The sequence below is a fragment of the Sorghum bicolor genome, chromosome 8, assembly GCF_000003195.3.
Source record: "Sorghum bicolor cultivar BTx623 chromosome 8, Sorghum_bicolor_NCBIv3, whole genome shotgun sequence".
Classification (NCBI taxonomy): domain Eukaryota; kingdom Viridiplantae; phylum Streptophyta; class Magnoliopsida; order Poales; family Poaceae; genus Sorghum; species Sorghum bicolor.
The window spans coordinates 286,803-310,879 of NC_012877.2; the positions used below are offsets into that span (position 1 = coordinate 286,803).

Genomic DNA, 24,077 nt, shown 5'->3' on the forward strand with positions numbered 1-24,077 from the left:
GGAATATATTCCATATATACTCCACCGACTAAACAGTCTTTTCCCTGTTGCTTTGATTTTTTTTTTTTTGGCGCGCGTGCATATATATGCACAAGACGTACGGTTCAATTGCAACAGCGTTTTATTTCTTTGGCGAAAGCAACCGATAACAACTTTTCTCTGGAGATGCATGCTACGTATAAGAAACCCCGGCCCCATGCAACATGCAAGCAATGGATCGAACTACAAAAAGCAACTTAATTGCATATGCACGCACTTGGGCTTATTTTCTTCTGCTGTGTGTGCTATATATGATCCGTGCAGGAGCAACGAGGCGTCAACAGTACCGGACGCTGCTTAGCTTTCCTTTCTTTTGGATGTACGTCAGCTGGCCAGAAATAACGTACCTCATTTATTTACAAGCTAAAGTTTAAATCTTCTGATAGTGTCATAGTACAACAGCTAACCAACACAACGAAATCTGAACAACAGGACACGCAAGGCTTTTCTTTTCTTTTCTTTTCTTTCTTTTTCCTCCCTATTTATTGCCTGCTGTACAGTTCAAGTTCCAATCAGAAAGTGTAATACGTCAAGAACAACCTTTGCCCACCATACTTGATCAAACCTATAACGTTATCTCCCACAAAAAAAAGGGGAAAAAGAAGAGAACTAAGCTAGTACGTACAGCAATTGTTGTGCTTTTCGTGGGCTGACTTAAGGTGGTTTAAGTAAATTTTTTTTCTAGTTTCAGACTCTTAACAAATTAAACACGCTTCAGAGAGAGTAGCTGGCTAGCTATGGAAAAAACTATAAGCTGGGAACGAATCAAATCCGTACGTAATAATTCAACCACAAGTACAAATGAAATGGTCCAAATCTATACCTAACTAAGCTTAACAAAGACTGAATGGATGGAATGAACTTATTCTTGGACGGCATTGCGTTGTTAACGGCCATATATACTCCACCGACCAAACAGTCTTTTTCCCTTGATTTGATCCTCTTTTTTTGGCGTGCATGCATATATATGCACACGTACGGTTCCAGATGCAACAACTCAACTCCCCCGGCCGGACACGGAACACAACAACGTTTCTGTTTTTCTTTGCCGACAGCAACACATGACAACTTACTCCCTGCTGGAGATGCATGCTACGTGCAAGAAACCAATGCATCGTACACAAAAGCAACATATATACAGTCGGGCTTATTTTTCACGTTTTTTCTTCTTCTGATGAGGAAATTAAAGAAATGACAGCGAAATGCACTTTGTGTACTGATCCGTGCAGGAGCAACAACGCAGTAACGCTCGCCCATGATTTGCAATCTTTGCCAGACTGCAATTGTGTGGTTAGTTTCAGAAGAGAGGACGGCACTGGACGAGTCAAATTACTGCTAGCTTAGGCCTTGTTTAGTTCACAAAAATTTTCAAGATTCTCCGTCACATCGAATCTTTAGTCCAGTGGCGAATCCAGGACGAAAAATGACCTATGGCGAACTTTCTATTGCTAGCTAGTTTTTTTTTTCGCGAAGCAATTGTATAAAACATAATAAGAGATAATATCATTAAAATTGACGATGTATCCATAAACCATGTCACAATCTCATAATCTTCCATTGTTGATGGCTCAATCACTGTCAGCAAGCCAGCAGTCACTACGGGAAACCGAAGCTTTGCCGAGGGTCCAGCTTTGCCGAGAGTCAGACCCTCGGCAAAGCATCCTTTGCCGAGAGCCAGGACGGACTCTAGGCAAAGACCCTTTGCCGACGGCTAAGCTCTCGGCAAAGCCGAGCACTCGGCAAAGGCCAGCTTTGCCGAAAGTACGACTCTCGGCAAAGGAAGGCTCTCGGCAAAGGTGCCGCGCCGTGAACGGCTCCCGTAGTCGTCGCCTTTGCCGAGAGCCATCCTGTTAGGCTCTCGGAAAAGAGGAGGGTGGCAAATCTCACATGCTTAAAGCTGGACCCAGACCAGCAACCTTTGCCGAGCGCATGCCACTCTGGCTCTCGGCAAAGAGCTCCTTTGCCGAGAGCCATAACTGACCCTCGGCAAAGAGCTTCTTTGCCGAGAGCCAAAATTGGCCCTCGGCAAAGAGGGAATTTTTTTTTTGAATTTTGGACCCAAACTTTTTCTGTAGCCCTTGCATATTGTATACAAGCATATGTTCAAAGTTTAGAGATTTTTATGATATTTTGCTATATTTCATCAATTAATTTATTTTCCTTGCATTTTTCTTGAAAAAGTCAATTTGAACTAGAGGTGTATTAAATAATAAAATATAGCCATTCAAAAAATGATATTCATGTTCGAGAGTGTATTTTGAGGCTGTATCCATAAAGTCACCCAAAAGTTTGAATGTCTTGTATACGAAACATGACCATCCATGTGTTGTAGATGTGATTTTTAATTATAAAAAATCCAAATGAACTCCAAAAATCACAAAACTTGGCGACATGCCGTATTATTGTATGTCGACGCTGTGGTAAAAAAATCATAAGGTTTCAAGTAAGTTGCAACTCCGGATGTCTAAAACCCAAACTTCTCCATATATGATCACAATTGATCACATGTGGAGAAGTATGGGTTTTAGACATCCGGTGTCCCAACTTGCTCGAAACCTTATGAATTTTTTACCACACCCTCAACATGCGATAACACAACTCGTTGCCAAGTTTCGTGATTTCTGGACTTCATTTTGAATTTATATAATTAAAAATCACTTTCCCTCACATTCCTCGACATGTTACATTAGCGAGAGGGTTGAGATTTCATGTATGGTTGTGGATACGGCCTCAACATACACCAAATATCCAGACTATCATTTTTCGAATCACCGAGTTCCAATATTGCATGTACCTGCAGTTCAAATTTGAATTATGTGAAAAATATAAAGAAACAAGATTAATTAGTTAAATATAGTAAAAAAAGTCAAATTGATACCAAATTTTGAAATGTATTTAGAAATTGTGTCACAAATACACACAAAAAAACTCAGCTCTAAAATAAAAAAAAATAAAAAAAGTCAACAGCTCTTTGCCGAGAGCCTGTACATCTGGCTCTCGGCAAAGGATCTTTGCCGAGAGCCTTACTGGCTGGCTCTCGGCAAAGAGTATTTGTAGAAAATAACTAGTCTTTTTCTTTGCCGAGAGTTTTTCTCTGCGGCTCTCGGCAAAGGATATTCTCAGAAAAAATAAAATCCCCTTATCTCCACCAGTGGCCCAACCAGACGCCAACCCTAACACCCGTGGCCCAACCAGACGCCCCACACCGCTGCTCCCGCCGCCGACGCCCGCACGCCGCCGAAGCCCCCGCGCCGCCACCGCAGTACTGCTGCTCCCCGTGCGCCGCCGCCGCCGCCGCCGCCGTCCAGATCCCCCGGCCCCGCCCCTGTCCCGCCCCTCCCCGGCCCCGTGCGCCACCGCCACCGCCGCCCCTCCCCGGCCCCGTGCGCCGCCGCCGCTCCTTCCCTGGGCCCTCGCACAGCCAAAGGGCGTCGGCGAGAGGACAAGACCATGGATGCTCCGCTCTCTGGGTCAGGTTCTCGCCGAGGTAACCTCCTCCTCCTCCCGTGTCTTGGTCTGGATTTTAATTTCCATCTGCTGCCGCTGGCTTTTGTTCCCCCTGAATTTATTTGATCTGATAGTTGCAGCACACTTCCGTTCAGATGTTGGTAAATTTCGTTACTGTGTTGGTTATCTAGTTGCAGCACACTTCCGTAGCAGATTCAGATGGCAAATAACCGTAGTGGTCACTCAGATTCAGATGGTAAATTTCTTGCTTAAAAATTCCTTCAGATCCAATTAGTACATTCGTGAACTTTATTTGCTTTATTTAAATTCTTGATATAGCGAAAAAGAAACTGTGCTTTACATCCTTATGATCTGGTCACTCAGCTAATACGACAGGACTGGTAGTGGATGAAGTGGTGCTGCGGAGTAGTCTATTAAGTGAAACTGTTTCTGATTACTCAGGAAATGGGCTTATCTCTATTTACAGCTGGACACCTGACATACACTATTTTTTTTAATAAATATAATAAACAGGATAAGACCAAGCTATCCCATAACCTTGCACTAATGTAAATGCGGGTTTAACACTGGTGAGTGGAAAGCCATTTCGAGCTGCAATGTAAATAGTCTGTGAAAGCTATCCCTCTGAATTTATTTGATCTGATAGGTTGCTGTGTGCTTGCTTCACTAGTTCACTGCGACCGGTTTGCGATCTCTGATCATGCTTTGTGTTTTTTTTCTTTTAATTTCGTCAGATCTTGTTTCAGGTTCAACAGGAGTTGGAGGGAGTTATAGAGGAGAGCTGGAGAGGCAACATTTCGGTGGTATGTCTCTCGATTTTCTCAGTTCTTATCTGGTTTCTTGTTTCCTAGATTAGGTGTGCTGTTGTGATGTTCTTGCTCTTGCGGTAGTCAAGAAATTTTCTGTAGGAATGTTGGTCTTTTGGCAAAGGGCGACGTAATGATCCGTGGATAGGCTGTTCAAGTTGTAACTGCTCTTCGGCCTGATGGGAATACTCATCTACTAGTAGTAGTTTGTAAGAACTCTTCTATGCAGTCTCCAACTTGCAGAGTGGATTGGCTACTGTTGCAAACCATTGTACTCCTACCATGCTGTTGTTGCAGCAATCTTGCTTGCAACTCAGTGCTCTATGGTTTCCCAAGGGCAAAACAATGTGGGTTCCATCTATCTTTCAGCTGTCTGTAACATATACTAATTCTTTTTTAATTCAACTCTTCCTTTTTACCCCCTCCAAAAAGGTCAACTAAGCAAACAAATTTCAGCAGACATCATGAGTAAAAACTGAAATGAGATTTAGTACAGTAGCAGAGTGGTGCTCTCACCTCAAAACTAAAAAGAGCTATTTTGGAAGTTTCAGAATACTTCAAACACTTGTTAAAACTTCAGCAGACATCATTTCAATTTAAGGGCAGAGCTGATGCTCTTAGCTAGGTGTTTGTATGTCCAATTAATGGTGCAACCATTATGTTTCGTCATTTTGCATATCTTTGTAAGTACTTCTTGTTTAATTGTACTAATTGGTTTAAGCTTTGTCATTGTAGACACAGGACAAGTTTTTTTTTTTAAAAAAAATAAAATGTCTTTGCCGAGAGCCTTCCTGGACGGCTCTCGGCAAAGCCCTCCTTTGCCGAGAGCCAGCTTGACGGGTTCTCGGCAAAGACTTTTTTTTATTTTTTAAAAAAGTCTTTGCCGAGAGCCAGCTAGCACGGCTCTCGGCAAAGCTCTCCTTTGCCGAGAGCCAGCCTGGCAGGCTCTCGGCAAAGACTTTTTTTTAAAAAAAATAAAAAGTCTTTGCCGAGAGCCTGCCAGCACGGCTCTCGGCAAAGACGACGTCAACATTGACGTTCCTCGACGGCGCCGTGGGCTTTGCCGAGGGCGTTTCTGGCTCTCGGCAAAGACTTTGCCGAGGGTTTTTAGGCCTTTGCCGAGGGCTCTCGGCTCTCGGCAAAGAAGCCGGATCCAGTAGTGAGTGCCGCCGTCGCACCGTCCGGCGTCCGCCGCCGCGAGCTGCCGATTGCCGAAGGTGCGGGCAGCGGAGGAGTCGCCGAGCTCCAGGAAATAACGCTTCGTTTGCCCTCTTGCTCGTGGCTGGAAACACACGGACGGGACATGAAGGCCTACCGCGACGACCGGTTCTCGAGAGGATGGCGGCGGGCGCGCGTCTGGGCGCTCGGCGGCGTCACCACCCTGGGGCATGTGCTGGCCTACGACTGCGCCATGTGCGGCCGACCAAAAGCGGGAGGCGGTCCGCATGCTCTCCTGCGGCCACGTCTTCCACCTCGCGCCGGCCATTAGTTAGTTGTCTACCTTTGCTGCCGGCCATGGGGACAGGGGTCGCCTGCGGGGTGAGGTATGGCGTCCGCCAGAGCTCGCCAGATTCCGCTCCTGCTTTAGTCGCATACATGGAGCATTAATTAAATATAGATAAAAATAAAAATTAATTGTACAGTTTATCTGTAATTTGTGACATGAATCTTTTGAGCCTAGTTACTCCGTGATTTGACAATGTTTGTCAAATAAAAACGAAACGCTACACTAGCCAAAACACAAAAAATTTTGCGAAGGCCTTACCTTTCTTGGATGCACAGCTGGGAGTCTGAAACTTTTCCAGAAATGACCTCCTTTTTACAAGCAAAAGTTAAAGCTTCTGATAGTGTCATACAACAGTTAACGAAACAGCTAACGAAATCTAGTATGAATTAGAACAGGACACGCAAGGTCTTTTCTCCTCCCTATTTATTGCCTCTACAGTTCAAGTTCCAATCAGAAAGTGTAATACGTCATGAAAATCAAGAAAACTATCCAACAACCCTTTGCCCACCATACTTGGTCAAACCTTCCCAACAAAAAAAGATAAATAAATAAATAAAGGAGGAAAACAAGCTAGTACAGCTCCAGCGGAGCATAGACATCAGCAAATTTATTACATTGCAGTTCTCCTGCTGTCCTGCATGCTTGAAAACGACAACTTCACCTTCTTCATCTTACAATCCAGTTTTTCTGCTAAAAAAAATATACTGTACCAAAAACAAGTTTTGTAGTAACCTGCAATCATTGTGTATACAACATACAGTTTAGGATGAACATACAAGCCTACGACTTTTTCATGTACATGATCTGAAGCAATGACAGCAAAAAAACAGAGAACACCCCAACTCTGAATCTCCTCTCAGGAATAACCAGATATATCACCTCACTAGCACTCATGAAAGTCCAAATGACCATTTTCTTAGGCCAAATATTATTTTTCTTTTCTTACAAGCACCCAAGTATGATTGCAGTTGTACAGACAGTAGGGGATACAAAACAAGCTTGACGCTTTTCTTCAGTAAAAGAGTAAAAATGGATGAAAAGCAACTTAATCATCCAGCACGTAAGCACTATTTCTGAAATAGGGCAGCAAGCTCCCCTTTTTCAGCCATGGATGAAATAATGTCGCAGCCTCCCACAAGCTCCCCTCCAATGAAAATCTGAGGGAATGTCGGCCAGTTGCTGTATGTCTTCAGGGTCTCTCTTAGCCCATGGTTGTGTTCCTCATCAAGCACATCAACAGTTACGAAATCTGCTCCATGTGCTTCCAAGATACCCACCACCCTTTGTGAGAATCCGCACTGGGGAGCACTCCTTGATCCTTTGATGAAGGCTACCACTTTGTTCTCCTTCACCAAACGGTCTATCAACTGTTCTAGTGGAACGGTCAGCTGGACATGGCGTCCAGGCGTCAACCGCAAGTCTGGAGGCCTCTGGGGGGCACCAACCCAGGTGTAGTTTCCTGCAACATTCCCTGGTGGCGCCTTGCCAGTGGCCTCTATATGTTCTTGCATCCATGATTTCCAGGCATTATTAAGGACTGATAATGTCAGTGCAATCAGATGTTCAAGTACTAACCATGCAAAAAGTAGAAATTACTTTTTTTCCTTTTCACAAATTTATTTCATGCAGAACAGCATTGTACCGGTAAATACAAAAGCAATGAAGCAAAAGAGGAGTTAAGGCAGCAGGTGAGAACCAGGGCAATATTCAGAAGGTTGTTCAAACAACTTCAATTCATAGAACTGACTGAAATGGGAGCAGGGCCGCAGGGGGGAGCACAGGATGTGGTAGAACAACCACTGCTAAAAGTTTGACCTGAATTTATGTTTTCAGAAGATCCTTTGGCATTAAAACATCATATGAAGACATATCCAGATTCATGATCTTGCATAAGCAGGCCCCATATTAGTTGCTAACATGCTATAGAAGCAATAAGGAATTTAAAGTCCACAAACCTGGTATAAAGAAGAGGCTTGTGAATAATGTAATATCATACCTACTGGCTACCGTCCTAGTAAAAGCTAATCAGTTACAGAGGTTAGATTGAAAAATACAATGCTAAATACTAAATCAGCTACCAATATGCGCATATTGTTTTGCAAACAGTACGTTGACATCATGTTCAGTCAACCAGAACAAGGCTCATGGATCGCTGAAAGAAGAATACATTACTGGGTTCCATCTTACTGCAGATGGGGGAGAATGAAGTAGGTAAAGCATATTTTCTTTCGGTGAGAAAGTAAGTAAGTGAGCATACCGAATGAGAAATGCAAGCTCCAACATAAAGCAAAGTATAGACCAACTGATACTAGCTAGAGATGTTTATACAATGGCCAATCAATGAGAATATTTTTGACTGGGAGAATGGAGAAGATAAGCATATTGACTAATCGCAACTACAAAAACTGGTACCCTCTTTGTTCCCTTTGGGCCACCGACAAAAGTGAAAGAAGCTCTCCGAACCTGTTGTTATGGCGATTGGGGGATGCTGCTGGTGCGGCGGTGGGGCGTCGTCGTCTGGTGGGATCCGATCCGATGTGGGCTTCGTTTCGGCCCATAACAACAGGTTCATTTCTCCTGGTTGCAGGCCCACCTGCTAAACCCACCTGCAAAAAGCAGCCTTGGTGGCCCGATCTCAACCCTTTTTTTTATTTAATTTAATTTTCATCCGTTTTCTGTTTACAAGATGTCCTGTGTAATTCGTGCTTAGAACTACAAGATACATGCTGGAAAAACAAGCTAATGGTTGTCTAAGGAGAGTAATTTCCAACCCTTTTTAAGTGAAGATGCAATACTCTGTGAAATTTAGGGTTCACTTGGATGGAAGCTTGGCATGCATTGCCTCCAAATCCATAGAGGCCTAGCTGTCCAAAATTGGATAATTGGAGTGCCACTGTCTGTATCCATCCAAACCACCCCTTAAGGTAGGTTTGCCAAATTTCTTACACTAGTACTTAAAATCTTTTTTGTGAGATGGTGCCCTTTTATTAACTGAGGCATTTGTAAAATCCAACCGTGTTGGTTAATGCCTGCAATTGACAGAGGCGATCATTGTTATTAACTCAAATGGTCACAATTAATCGTCTCATAAATTGATTTACAGAGGAGGATAAAAAATAACCTTCCAAAATCTATTTAAGCAGGCGGGCTTATAAAAGACCTGCCTCCAAAACTACTCCTATTTTTGGAGGCGGACCTCGCCTCCGTTAATGTGGCTAAGCTCACTCATAGTCTATCTCGGCCCATCTTGGCCCGACACCAACATCATAGTATATATATATATACAAGAATGAAACCCTATCCCATTTCCTTTCCCTCACCTGTCGCTCGCATCCCTCACTCTCCTCTCCCTCGCCAGAGAGTGATCATGCATCACCTCTCCCTCGTGACTCCATCTCCCGCTCCCACTCCCTCTCTTCACCAGCGCTTGCCACCGCTCCCTCTCCAGGCTCCTAGATTCGACGAGGAGGCCAGCTGCCTGCCACCAGCAGCACCTCTTTGTCCGCGCGCCACCACTAGCTCCAATGCGTCTCCCCGGAGCCTAGATCCGACAAAAGAGGCCGACCACCGTGCCCAGATCCAGTCAGTAGGAGGCGCTCCCTCCATTCTCTCTCTCCCTTCCTCCCTCATCGACACTAGCTCACGCTCAAGCCACTCATGCTCGTGCGGCTGGTGGCGGCTAAGAAAATGAGCACAAGACTCAAAAGTCATCATGAAGAAAAGCATGATACAACTAAGGATATTTATTACACCATCATCGACACCAGTATTGATAAATGGAAGTCCACCAAAAAATCAATCTATAGTGATGACTTCGAGAAGGTCTCTAGCAAAAATTCTAAGACCTTTGAACAACATGATTCCATCATAAAGGGAAAGCGAAGGTTTAATCTCATCTCCAAGATGCAAAAAAACTATGAGAATGAGAAGGAGAAAGAAGCCACCTTACATGTAACTATTATTTATCCCTTCTAATACTTAGTGATTAGTTAGTAGTTGCTATACTTTAGCCTAATAGAATGCATCTACATGCCCATGGATGTCTAATTTATGCATATTTGAGGTTGCACACATGCCCATGGACAATAGTGAAGTGGAATATGAAAGTGTGGGTATATATAAAAACAATCATTTCTAGCATAATTTAGTTGTTTTGTTATATTTTTTTCTATGGAAACAAATGTTATTACGTATGTTGTTGTTTTGTGTCATAACTCTTTACCATGCATCAACGGTGATAGTTTTCCGTAGATGACCGCCCCTGTTGATGATCATAAACGGAGATGGTTTTCCATAGATGCCCACCTCTGTTAATTGATTAACAGAGGAGGTCCTCTTACAATGTTTGTCTCCATTAATCGATCATTAATGAAGGTGTTTCCTTATGTCGCCCGCCTCCAATTAACATTAAAGGAGGCACTTGCTTCTCCCTAGGGTTGACAACCATTAACAGAGACGACACCCTTATGTGCTCATCTCCATTACTAATTGCATAATGGCTCGTGAAATCTTTTGCTATTTGTCACACCCTGGCTTTTAAAATAAGACCAGAGTCGTCATATGTGTGCCCAGGAAGTCCACACATATAACAAAAGAATAGAAATATCAGAAACAATATTATATATAGAGGAAAACATATTTATAAAAACACTTACAACTATCAGAGTACGCAGAAACAGTATCTAAACTTCTTTGGCTCCGTTCTTCTCTGGGACGGCTGACTGGGGGCTCTGTACGCCAAGCACTTCTGACAAGCTTCTAGAAAACTCCATGACATCTTTATACTTCTTTTAAGCAGCACTTTACTACACACTGGAGTGTGGGGTAATAGCAAGGGTGAGTTCATGTCGAACTCAACAAGTACAGGCGGAAAGTATAATGACATGCAAGGCTTTATCAAAGGAAAAGCTGACACTGTTTAACCGCACGTGAGCTTTTAAGTTGGTACACTTTTATTACAATTTTTTTATTAAAACAACCTATTACTAAATATGAGTGAAGCATCCCAACCCTTAATTAGATGAAAGTATATTAACAATATTATTACTCATTATCATAATAATTATTATTATTAAGATTACCGAGGTAGCAACCTCGGATAGTAACTCGGGGTAGCAACCCCATTAAGGTCATGGGATAGCAATCCCAATTAAGAACACAGGATAGCAATCCTGCCAACACGAAATAGCCATTCCGCTAAAGCACGAGGTAGCAACCTTAACCAAGTTCCTCCTCCAAGTTCTATGTGAATCCAATTTGCTCATCATGTCAGAGTCTGGGCCGCTCGTGACCGTGAGCACGGCTGATATATCAGTTTTACACTCTGCAGAGGTGTGCACTTTCACTCCAAGTCGTGATTCCCATTCGCCCGGGGTCGCGACTCTCCAAAACACTACCAAGGTGAGCAGGCAGGGTTTCACTACGAGACCTTTCACAGGGTCCAACTAATAGAATGCCACTCGTAAGTTTTTGTCGGGGCGCGCGGCAGCCGTGCCTATAGCAATAGGACCCCGAACTGACCGACCTCTTAATAAGAATACCCAAGCTACTTCCTTACGCCTACCCAGAAAGTAACACTCTACCGGCGGAGGTCCTGATAAGTAGTCAAGCTAGAGCCATATGACTTGGAGCTGCACTGTATGTCCCAGGGGGCCGCTCCATGAATAAGTCCTTACGGAGAGCAGAGACGGGTACGCTCGACAACCGGGCCAACCAACAGTACCAGCTCCCCCTTTCCTCAACAAACCAAGCATGATGCTCGTAAGCACAACAACATCTCCATCACCGAAGTGACCATTGTTCATCATTAAACATTAATCATCATTGAAGAATTCATAAGGCAAGATTATTTACTTTCATTTATTATATGGAATAGATGAGCAGAGCAGCTAAGCACATCTACTGTTCACTATACTACCCATGTATAAACCTAGGTATACAAGGAATATAGTAGAGGGCTAGTCATGTCCTTAGGGTTTGCACTATTAAAACACATGCAATGGAAAGTAAATATATTTAAAGTTCATAGGTACAATATGATCAAAGGGTTCCTGTACTTACCTTTATTTCTAGTGTATATCTGCTCAGAATTCTTTAGCTTCTTTCTTCTGATCTCCAACTTCTGCTTCGACTGTCGGTCCTCAGCTCCTGGTCTTCGACGCTAACGAACCCGCTTCTTCTACTCATAGCAAACAAGCAACACAAACAGACAAACAAACAATCACATCTAAGAACAAACGACAATCAAAAGAAAAGCTTAGAAAGAGCGCACTAAACGACACGACTTGTTGCTACGATCGAGACAATGCAAGAACGATTGAGAACGGAGCTATAGTTAATTGGACACGACATTCGAGGTTTGCAATATAACAGAGAACACAAACTATACGCTTGGATTATTTTATTAGATGAATTATGGTGATAGATATTTTTGAGAAATGTCATAAAATGGAGTTAAACAAATCATAATTATCGAAGACAAAGTATAGTTCCAGTCATATTCTATTTATGAATAATAATAAATTATTTAAGTCACTTTATCATTTATAGTTTGAAAACTAGGAATTTGCGTTATAAGTTAAACAATGCATTTATGAACTGAGATCAGATTAAGTAGATCACAATTAAAAAGGTATTTATGTTGGTATTAATAACATTAATACTTGTTTATGAAAAACCAAAGTTATAAACATAAATTGTTTTTATAGATTAAAAGGGCATTTAGTTAGACATTAATCATTTTATATTTATGATGAAAACGTAAAGTGTCAAACATGGAAAAAGTCATGGCTAACGCGTAGTTTACGTCGATACGAACTTAACGCGACAAGAACGGGCTCAATCGGAGTTAAAACGCGGATTCTATGGCCAAAACTAGGTTGGTGGCAAAACTATGAATAAAGTGAACTATTTTTCGTATTTTAAATAATTAAAACTGATTTTTAAAAGCATTTTGGACTTAATCTATAAATTCCAATGGCTTCAGGGTCTAAACTACAAGAATCAGGACCTATATCGAATTTCTGTTGAACTAAAGCGAACCGCGAGTTGATTATCGAAAAGTACAGGGGCTTTTATGCAAAACGGCTAGGGCTGACCGCGTCTGGCCGGTTGACCAGCCACGCGGCACGGCGGGGTTGGCGGGTCCACGGCTCGCGCTGTGGACCGAGGCGGGGGGGGGCGTTGGACCACGGTCCACGGTGGACCGGGAGCGGGGCGGCCGGCTGCGCGCGACGGAGGGGCGGTCTGCAGCGGCGGCGCCATGGCCGCGGTGCTCCGGCTCGCTGTGGCGGCGCTACGGGGCATGGGGAACGACGGCGAGGGCACAGGCGTGTCGCGCGGGCCGAGGCGAGTGCAGTGCGCGTGCTGGCCACGCGAGAGAGAGGCCGAGGAGGACGGGCCGCGCGGAGGGCGGCTCGGAGACGCAGCTGTTCTACAACATCAGAGACAAGCATGGATGAAACCTTCCGGCTCGCCAACGAGGTAGGGAAGGTGGGACTCTGGCAGGAAGTATCTAGGTAGCCATTTCATGTTTTTCATACTAACGGCAAGTACTCATGATTGTACTGGCTCTTGTGTCTTGTGTTGTCAACAATCTCTGTTCAGGAGACTTGAAGCATTTAGCTATCATCGGAGCCCCCAGGAGTTGGTGGCCAAGTTTGGCCACTACAGGCCCAAGAGACCAAGGAAGGAGCGCAAGCGTGCGGTGCCGGCAAACAAGCAGGAACAGGCCTAGTGCAGCAGCGCCCCGCAGCAGCAGGCCCAAGACCGGCTTGTGCATAGCCAAAGCGTGGAGGCGGCGAAGAAGAGGCTCTTGGAGAAGATTGACCTCAACGCTTTCTTCTCTGAGGGAACGAACTGGAAAAATGTGGTAACATCATTGAGGCTAGTTGTCAGCACCACAACTGATACTGAAGACAACACGATGGAGACAAGTAATGGGCCTCGACGGAGCCGGCGCGCCCACAAGCCCAACTCGCGGATCACTGGACCCGATCAGTGTGGTCTCAACCCATGTAGTTGGTCTCTCCTTTGCCTGACTGAGCAATATACGTGGAGAGAGTGAGAAGAAGGATTTTCATGAACAATATTGTACAACTCTCATGTAAACTCCTGCATGCATGACTGGTCTGGTCGTGACCAGCACGAAACTCTGCTCTGTAAATTGTTTCACATTGGGCAGACATCCACAGTCACTGATTATATATGTTGATAGGTTTGCCTCCTTGATAGATCAGTTAGCGGCCTGTGAGTCTTGCACACATATGTTGCTGTGTATGCTGTTGCTGTGAGCAAGCCGTCTTTAAAACAGGCCTGACTCTTCCTTGACTCCCAGGCATTGAGAAACCTCTTGTTGAGAGGATTCCTGAGCTTTCACAGTACGTGGGTGAGCCATGCAGGGTTATGACTTGTGTATCTATGATTCGCTACCAGGTGCGCTTCAATGGTGTTTTGTCGGCGCCATTTGCCCCATCACCATCGAGGTCTACGCCAAGGTGATCCATTGCCGCTGTAGTTATTATCGAAATTGGTCAACAGGAGGGTGCAACTGAATCTGCTCCAGGAGTTGAAAATTTGTAGAGCAGCCCCGGGAGAATCTCACACCTTTTGTTTTGCACTAGTGGAAGGCGCGAGGGCGCGCGTGCATCATAAGTCGCTAAATCTGACACGCTAATAATATCATAGACAAATTATTAGGGCACAAAGCACATATAAGTTTAGTAATTAAGGCGTAGATGTCCATAGAATTTATAAGTTTAGTAATTGATGCATAGATGTCCATAGATTAGCATATTATAAGGTTTATTATTCCAAATATTAGATACCATCCATTAGTTTCATGGCTTTACATGAGGTCTATAGGTCGCATAGACAACATAGGGTGTGGTCACAAGACAGTTGCGACTGTAAACCGTACTGTGGAAGTAGGGATTCTAGGATAATGGACTGCAAAGCAGTCTAGAATAATGTACAAATTTATACCTACATACATATAGCAGTGTAAAAGGCAAAGGGCACTACATAGGAATGTGTTATATGTGTTAATTCAGGATCAAACGGGTCTTGAACTGAAGCCTCATCACCATCTCCTTGTGGTTTTGTCTGGCGGTATGGTATGGTTAGTGCTGGTACTGGTAGTAATTGGAACCTGCAACGAAATTTGTACCTTAGTACCTTTAGTCTATAGAGACGTATGTGGATGTGTACAAAACAAAATTGTAGAAGATGACAATGGAATAATAACTTATCTCAGTTAATATACTGGTACATTGGTGGTTTTATATGCTTATTACTTCCAATTATTATTTTCATTTTCAATATGGATGTGGTGTTAGAGGTCTTGTTATTAAGGGCTGCAATTATTCACAATGAACCGAGAGGATGAAAGGAATCAAATCCAACTGATAAGTAACACATCCTTGTTAAGGCAATGGGTAACACAACCATGGCCTGTCTGATGTGGGATCGCCGGCGATGGAGAGACAAAGCCCTAGGATGGCATCGCCGTCATGCCATGGTCGGTCGCCTGCAGCTGTAGGGAGCACCCACACTGTCGTTCCAGGGTTGCTTGATCGGAGCTCTGAGCGGGGCAGCATTGGCGCCGTCGGGAGGAGGAATAGGGCAGCTTGCCGTGCAGGTGGGCCGGAGGGCGTGGGGCGGCATGAGAGAAGGGCAGGAGACACCAGAAGAAAAGTACCGAGGAGAGGAATGGTCTCGAGTCTTCCAAAATAACTAGATAACTTGTGAAGCAGTAGGGTGTGGTAGTCTCGCATGGTAATTGTCAACGGTAGATGGAGCATCAAACGGTTGGAAACTTTTTTACTAATGTGGCCCAACCTAGTTGCTCAGCCCCGCCTTCCCAATTAAAGGGTTGAATGAATATTTGTAGATTTTTTTGCACACATTCATACAAGAGAGTCAACTAACTTAGATATATATAGCATATATTGAGTTTGCAAATAAATTGATGCATTCAAACATATATAGAATATATTCATTTATACTCATGCTCTATCGACCCGACATGGGATTATCCAGTTAGTACTGATCTAACATTCCTATTGAAGTCATAAATATCATACAATAACAGATAAAATCAAGAAATCTCACCTCATGTTGGCATGTTGCAAGGTCCAAATAATAAGCTAGCACCACTCACACGAAATCTCTTCATAATGGTTGTCTCCATATTTGTCCACCAAAAGCCGACATGAATGATGAATGTATGGTGTTTTCCATGGCATCAACTTTAATTTTCATAGCCTTCACCTGCTGATGTCTACATAAAAAAAGGTAACTGAAGTCTAACTCTACATAGTGCAACATCTGTATGTTCCAAATCCAAAGGATTGTTGGACATCGTCAAGACTAGACTAGGTCTAAGTGCTATTTGGAGTTGAAGGGCACTTAGAGTAGTTTAGGACTTTATTTTTTCTTTAATCGTACTATTAAGAGGGGCATCGAACGGGTAGCTTGACCTAGACAAGACTTTAGGTTTAGGTATGGTGCACACTTGGTAAACATAGCACTAGGCAGCTCTGAGAAAGTCCTTAGATCGAGAGAATCAAACTTCGTTTTGAAAAGTTCGCAATTCGATGAAGTCTTGGTTGAGAAGTTGCACCGGATGCTGGCAAAGTTATAATGTTATGACATGAACGGCTAAACATCAAAAGGTTCCATTAAAAACACTCTTGGCATTTGACTTTTCATTAACTTGGTGTCAGAAATAGCGACTTATGACATATTTTTTAGGTATTATGACTTATTTCAAATATAAAAGATGGCACAGGCCCCGAGCACGGCGTAGGGACCGGTGGACAAGTCCCCGAGCGTGGTTGGGAACGTAAACGTGCTCGGTGGTCGGCACAGTCTTCGAGCACAGCATAGAGAGTAGTCGACAAGTCCCCGAGCGTGGTTGGGAACGTAAACGTGCTCAGTGGTCGGAGCAGTCCCCGGGCACAGCGTAGGGAATAGTCGACGAGTCTCCAAGCGTAGCTTGTCGACTGGGCCAAACTCCTGAAAAATAAATATAAAGAATTGGTAGTACATGATGTATAAATAACTTTTAGATAAAAAATCAGTACTAAGATAAGTTTTAGATTTTTTGTTATAAAATTAGCACGAGTAGTTAATTCATCCTAAAGCTTGTACCAGCTCTGGTCTCGCCAACAATCAGCATGAGGTGCGGAACCTAGGCACGCGTAGGATTGTCAGCCACGTCAGAGAGCTACTGCCGACCACCCGGAACGCAGAGGGCGGATCTCGTGCACGTGTAGGGAGGAGTCGGAGACAGTACCGACTCTGGAAAGCTCGTGTAGGAGAAAAAACTAGTCGGCTAAAAAAGTTGTTTTGAAGAATAATAATCTTAAAAATATTATCCCAAAAATAAATAAAATATTAGAATTGTACTTATCTTTGGACGAAAGTCTGGTCGGGAGAGTTGCTTGACTTGTTGTCGTGATGGTGGTCGCGGCTATCGTAGCGCCGTTCTTCGCGGCGATTATTATTGCGACTCGTGGTCAGAGCAAGTAGGCCAAACAACTTGGTCGATAGCCTGAGCAGGTCGGTGTCGTCGATCTGCCTCCCTTTGTAGCAAAGAAGCGGGTGACGCGTTGTCGGCGTGGTCGGAGACGTTGCTGGAGTAGTTGGAGTCGTAGCCAGCGTGGTTGAAGCCGCCGCCGACGTCGATGAAGAAGTGGTTGGTGCAGATCGGATCTACACCTCCTCCGTGGTCGTGGCGGTGAAGCTGTTGAAGCTGACGGTGAACGTGAAGTCGCCCGCCATGGCCACGAAGTTGGGGATGATGACCATCTCGTTCGTCGGGAGAGCTGTACGCATACCCCCTACCTGGCGCGCCACTGTCGACGAAAGCTGGTCGGCAGTCTACCTTGGGGTATACCCACGGTAGTAGTTTATCGGTAGACGGTGCGCAAACTACGAACTCGATGGTGACGCAAGACACGGACAAGCTTTTTATCCAGGTTCGGCCGCCGAGTTGGCGTAATACCTACGTCCTGCGTCTGGTTGTATTGATTTGTGTTGAGAGAATATGATGTGATGTGTCCTAGGGGGGTCCCTTGCCCCTCCTTATATAGTCTGGAGGGCAGGGTTACAGATCTGGAAACTAATCCTAGTCGGTTACAATTGCCATGGATAATTCGATATCAATTCCTATTCTAACCGACTAGAATCCTGCTTGATCTCCCCATCTTGTTTCCTTGCGCGAAACTCCAGGTTGTCGGATCAAGCCTTGAACTCGTCTCGTAATAGGCCAAGCTTCCTGGCCGAAGTCTAACCGTAAGGGTATAGGGGTTTATACCCCCACAATTTCTTGTAGTGGCGTACTGGTAAAGAGAGAAGTCGGACAGGAGAAAAGAGAAGCATACTGGTGAGGAAGCTCTCTCCATAGGGTAGAGGGGGAGGGTGACTTAGACCTGCGAAGGTGGTGGTATGGTTGGGCCTTCGCTCTCTTCCAAGTCTTTTTTTAATGAAAAAGTCTACTTTTTTTTTCTAACTTTCGTGAAAGTCCATTTTTTCCCTCAACTCTAAAATTGGGCAAACCACCTCCTTTAACTTTTCAAACCATACATTTAACCTCCTTGAAGTGGTTTTAAAGGTAATTTTGCTACAGCAAATGATGTTTTTTTTCTACCGTGACAGTGGTTTTGTCTTTTTTTTATTTTTTGGCTAAATTTTTGAAAAATCATAATAAATTATAGGAAAATCATAAAATAAAAAATCTAATTTTGTTGGACTCTACATGAGTAGAGCTACATAGTGAACATATAATATGGTATGCTTTAGTATAAAGTTTTTTTTGTGTTTTCTTTTTAATTTATTCCAGCTAAATCTTTAAAAAATCATAGTAAGTTACAGAAAAATCATAAATTAGGAAATCTAATTTTGTTAGACTCAACATAAGCATATGTACACAGTGAACATAAGATATTGTATACTTTAGTAACTTTTTGCTATAGTTTTAGATCCATGCTTTTATGTAATTAATTAAAATAATTTATAGCTGCAGCTTCTATTTTTTTTTTGTTAGACTTTTGTTGGACTAAAAAGCATACAATTTATATATTAGTTGTGTATATCTTTGAAAGGAAAAAAGTGAATAACACTGCAAAAATAAATTTGGTAGGAGAGAAAAAGAAAGAAAGAAGTGCATTTGTACCTTGAACCCTAGTGCCGTAGCAGCAAAATCTTGGGGGGGGGCACGGCCGGGGAGGCAACAGGCGCAGCAGTGGAGACCCGGCCGGAAGGGCATGCAATATATAGGCCGCCTAGGGCACGAACCAAGCAGTGAAGGACGGTGCAACATGGGACGCAGTTTTTTTTTTTTTTGCCCTTAAGGCATATGCCCTCACTCTCCCACCCATTGGATTCGCTTTGAGAAGTGTGCAAACACACATCTCAATGTAGTTTCGCATTGAGATGTATGTTTGCACACTTCTCAAAGCGAATCCAATAGGTGGGAGAGTGAGGGTATATGTTCTCAAGGGCAAAATAAACTTACCCCGGTGCAACAACAGAGCGATGGGTGACGCGGATGCGTCCATATATGGTGCATTGCGCAGAATATCACGTGAGGGGAATGCATTAGAAGATGGAATGATGAGATGGAGGACAAAATTAAAATTAGGTTGCCAAGTTTGGTTGATAGTAAAAAAGAAACGAAGGGCCGAGTATGGGAGTAGCGTCGCAATCAATCAGAATCAGGGCGGGTGGGGGTGGTGGTAATAACCGTGGTCTGCCCCGACACGCGAATCTCCGCAAGGAGTGCGCGCGCGGGGCACGGTGTGCAGAAGCGGCAAACCTCCACGCGACGAATTCGATCGAACCGACGACGACCTGACCTGACCTGACCTGACCTGGTTGCACGGCGCGCGATAGATGTCGACCGACGACGACGTACGACACGAGAACTAACTAACGCTGTAGTAGTAGTGCTTGCTTTGCTAGCTACCTGCTGGAGTACGTAGCTAGCTAGCTTCGACTATAAGCTAGCTACCTAGCCACGGTAAAGTTTGTTTTACTTTTGAGGGCATGTGCTCACACTCTCTCACCTATTGGATTTGCTTTGAGAAGTGTATAAATATACATCTCAATGCGAAACTGTTTTGAGATGTGTGTTTACACACTTCCCAAAACGAATCTAATGGGTGGGAAAGTGAGGGCATATGCCCTCAAGGGCAAAAAAAAACCGTGTTCACCTAGACCTAGCCACTAGAATTGAAGGCCGGCCGCATCGCTGATCCCACTCGCCGCTCGCTGCCGTGTACGTAGTCTCCGATCGATCCTAGCTAGGATCGCTCCCTTCATTCCCTGCTGGGCTTGCGATGATGCGATCGAGTACGTGCGTGCAACTGCAATCGCCTCTCGCCTCTCTCGACCGATCCTCCCTCTCATAGCTAGCTCTTGTACGTGCGCAGGCAGCGCAGTATCGATCGTCCGTCCACAGGTTCTTCTTCCTCGCTCGCTACTACCTCTTCTTTCTCTTCTTTTGTGTGTCCTGTCCTGTGCATGTTTGTGCTTGTGCAGTTGTGCTTCTGACATATATTGTTGAATATAATGGGCCATTAGCCCATATTTATATTTGATGATTAATTCAAGGGCCTATAATTAATGCTATAATGAAAATGGTTTAGTACCATATTGATGATTGACCATGTGTTAACTCAACTTAAATAGGTGGCCTTTGTTAGCCCCTATGGAGAAGTTGAGGGAGGATGAAGGGGTGCCACACGCTCGCGCCGCCGCCGCCGCCGAGCCGAGGCGTGGCGTGTCTTGTCTTGTCTTGTCTTGTCGAGGTCGAATGGATTCTATAATGTCTAATGGAACTTGGGAAGTGGTTGAACGACCTTATGGGTGCAAACCTATAGGGTGCAAATGGGTGTTTAAGAAAAAGCTTAGGCCTGATGGTACAATTGAGAGGTACAAGGCTAGGCTTGTGGCTAAGGGTTATACCCAAAGAGAAGGGGAAGATTTCTTTGATACTTATTCACCTGTTGCCCGTTTGACCACAATTCGAGTGTTATTGTCTTTGGCTGCCTCTCATGGTCTTCTCATTCATCAGATGGATGTGAAGACAGCTTTCCTAAATGGAGAGTTAGAGGAAGAGATCTATATGGATCAGCCTGATGGATTTGTAACAAGTGGTGAAAAGGGCAAGGTGTGTAAGTTATTAAAATCCCTTTATGGCCTAAAACAAGCTCCAAAACAATGGCATGAGAAGTTTGACAGAACCTTAACTTCTGCCGGCTTTGCTGTTAATGAAGCTGACAGATGTGTGTACTATCGGTTTGGTGGGGGTGAAGGTGTGATCCTTTGTCTGTACGTGGATGACATACTGATCTTTGGGACAAGCCTTGTTGTGATCAAGGAAGTTAAAGACTTTTTGTCTAATAACTTTGAGATGAAAGATTTGGGAGAAGCTGATGTTATTCTAAACATTAAGCTTTCAAGAGAAGGCAATGGTGGGATAACACTTGTGCAGTCCCACTATGTGGAAAAGATTTTAAGTCGCTTTGGGTACAGTGACTGTCAATCTGCTCCTACGCCTTATGATCCTAGTGTGCTATTGAGGAAAAATCGAAGAATAGCAAGGGATCAACTAAGATTCTCCCAAATTATAGGCTCATTGATGTACCTTGCTAGTGCCACGAGGCCTGATATCTCGTTTGCAGTGAGCAAACTTAGCCGGTTTGTGTCAAATCCGGGAGATATTCATTGGCAAGCTCTTGAGAGAGTGGTGCGCTATTTGAAAGGTACTGTGAGCTATGGCATTCACTATACCGGATACCCGAAGGTATTAGAGGGTTATTGTGATGCAAACTGGATATCTGATGCTGATGTGTTAAAGGCCACAAGTGGATATGTGTTTCTGCTTGGAGGTGGCGCTCTTTCATGGAAGTCTTGCAAGCAGACTATCTTAACGAAGTCAACCATGGAAGCAGAACTCACAGCATTAGACACCGCCGGTGCTGAGGCCGAGTGGCTTCGTGAACTCCTGATGGATCTACCGGTGGTTGAAAAACCTGTGCCGGCTATTTCCATGAACTGTGACAATCAAACAGTGATCACTAAAGTCAACAGTTCTAAGGACAACATGAAGTCTACTAGGCATGTCAAACGGCGTTTGAAGACTGTCAGAAAGTTGAGAAACTCCGGAGTTATAGCATTGGACTATGTTCATACGTCCAAGAATCTGGCAGATCAATTTACAAAGGGACTATCACGTAATGTGATAGATAGTGCATCGAGTGAGATGGGTTTGAGACCCACGTGAGGTCTACCATGGTGGCAACCTGTTCTATGTGATCGGAGATCCCGTGAAGTAGAATGGTGAAACAAGCCAGAAGTAGATTGTGAGGAAAGACCCTTTACTTAACTCATCTCAATTGCACTTCTTTCCTAAGTCTGTAAGGAAGGCTGGTTATATACCTTAATGTATTCCAAAGCGGCTTGTGAAGCGATAGATGTTGTCCTACAGAACATCTTTAAGGAATACACCTATATGAGTTTGACTGCTAGTCACAGTCTATGAGATTTTGGGTGATCTCTAGATACTCATGAATGGGCCAGAAGTATGACTTATATGCTTCAACCAGAGGGGATGTTCATGCAACCCGGTATCAGTTATGAGTATAGATGAAACTTATATCACACAAAACTTGCAATTCAAGGCATAGTCCATTGTTCAAGTTGTGGCTAAGTGTAGTCTGTACTCTAGGTAGAAGTTCAACTTAACAGTCTCCACTGAAACGACTGGTATATGAAACGACATGGAAACTCGAGAGTTTTTCTTATGTGCCCTAGAAATAGGTGGGGATTGTTGAATATAATGGACCATTAGCCCATATTTATATTTGATGATTAATTCAAGGGCCCATAATTAATGCTATAATGAAAATGGTTTAGTACCATATTGATGATTAACTATGTGTTAACTCAACTTAAATAGGTGGCCTTTGTTACAAACATCATCTTTTTTTTGACATCAGCTTTTATTTATTGATAACAGGTCCTTCATCGAAAAGGGATTCCTCAACTAGAGCCGCAGCCCGCAGGCAGATCCGGGCCAGGTACTACACCATGAGACATACCGCGGAGGGCAAGAAGACGACGGACGCGAGGGTCGCCCGCTTCCAGGAGAAGCTGGCGATCCTCGACGAGGATGACAACGACGACGTCGATGCCCAGGCCCTGGTGGGGCAGGGTTTGCCTGCGGCGGCGGGTGGACCCATCGTCGACCAAGGCCAGCGACAGAGATAGGAGGAGGAGATCGGTGTGGAGGCCGTGCGAGCGGCGACCCAGGAGGCGCTGAAGGTCATCGCAGTCGCGACCCAGCAGGCACTCTGACCGTGAGCCGCGCAGCTGAGGAGGTGGCTGCTCGGCAGCAGCACGTGGTGGTGCCCGTGGACCTGCTTGCACGCCACCACGTGACGGCCAGCGGCGGGAATGGGCCCCTGACGACGACGTCGCCTAGGGCAACGTCGTCGTCGACACCACTCTTGGTCTTTAGATAGGTTATACTATATGTTCATATATAGTATTTAGCTAGCAGGGAAGATCTATATTGGGATGTATCGTATATCTTGGTGAGTGAAAAAATATATCTAACAAAAACTTAATAACTCCAAGAATAGAGCTAGTATTGTATCATTTTCATGACCAGAATATATATATATATATATATATATATATATATATATATATATATATATATATATTAGGTCACGTTTGCATCTACCAGCTAAACTTTAGTTGCTATAAAGTTTAGATGCCAGGGATCGAAACGCGTAGCTAAAGGCCAAAATAATGTACACGATCTCTTTAGTTGTTTTATAATGTGAAAAGTTTTTAAATTTCGACACTCTAGCATTTTCTTTTATATTTAATAATTATTATCCAATTATGGACTAACTAGGCTTAAAAGATTTATGTCGTAAATTACAGATAAATTGTATAATTAGTTTTTGTTTTCGTCTATATTTAGTGCTCTATACACGTGTTATGAGATTTGATGTGACGGAAAATTTTGAAATTTGTTTGAATTTTGGGATAAACTAAGGCCTTGTTCAGTTCCCAAAAAGTTTTCCAAAAAACTTTAGATTCTCCTTACATCGAATCTTGCGGCACATGCATGGAGTATTAAATATAAACAAAAATAAAAAATAATTGCAAAATTTACATGTAAATCACGAGATGAATCTTCTAAAACTAATTAATTTATGATTAGATAATAATTACTA

General features: G+C 43.7%; 2 protein-coding genes across 2 annotated transcripts; one reads left to right on the forward strand and one right to left on the reverse strand.

The window, feature by feature from the left end:
- Window positions 2,431-4,744, forward strand: LOC110429727 (atherin-like). Its single transcript, XM_021446174.1, has 4 exons — window positions 2,431-2,459; window positions 3,127-3,742; window positions 4,254-4,310; window positions 4,398-4,744. Exons 1-4 carry the CDS (start codon window positions 2,431-2,433, stop codon window positions 4,413-4,415), a joined length of 720 nt encoding a protein of 239 aa, XP_021301849.1. The 3' UTR covers window positions 4,416-4,744.
- LOC8064762 (monothiol glutaredoxin-S12, chloroplastic) lies at window positions 6,720-7,394 on the reverse strand (the record flags this gene model as incomplete). The annotated part of the gene is made up of 1 exon (XM_002442603.2): window positions 6,720-7,394. A coding segment is annotated over one exon (507 nt), but the record flags the coding sequence as incomplete, so codon positions are not given.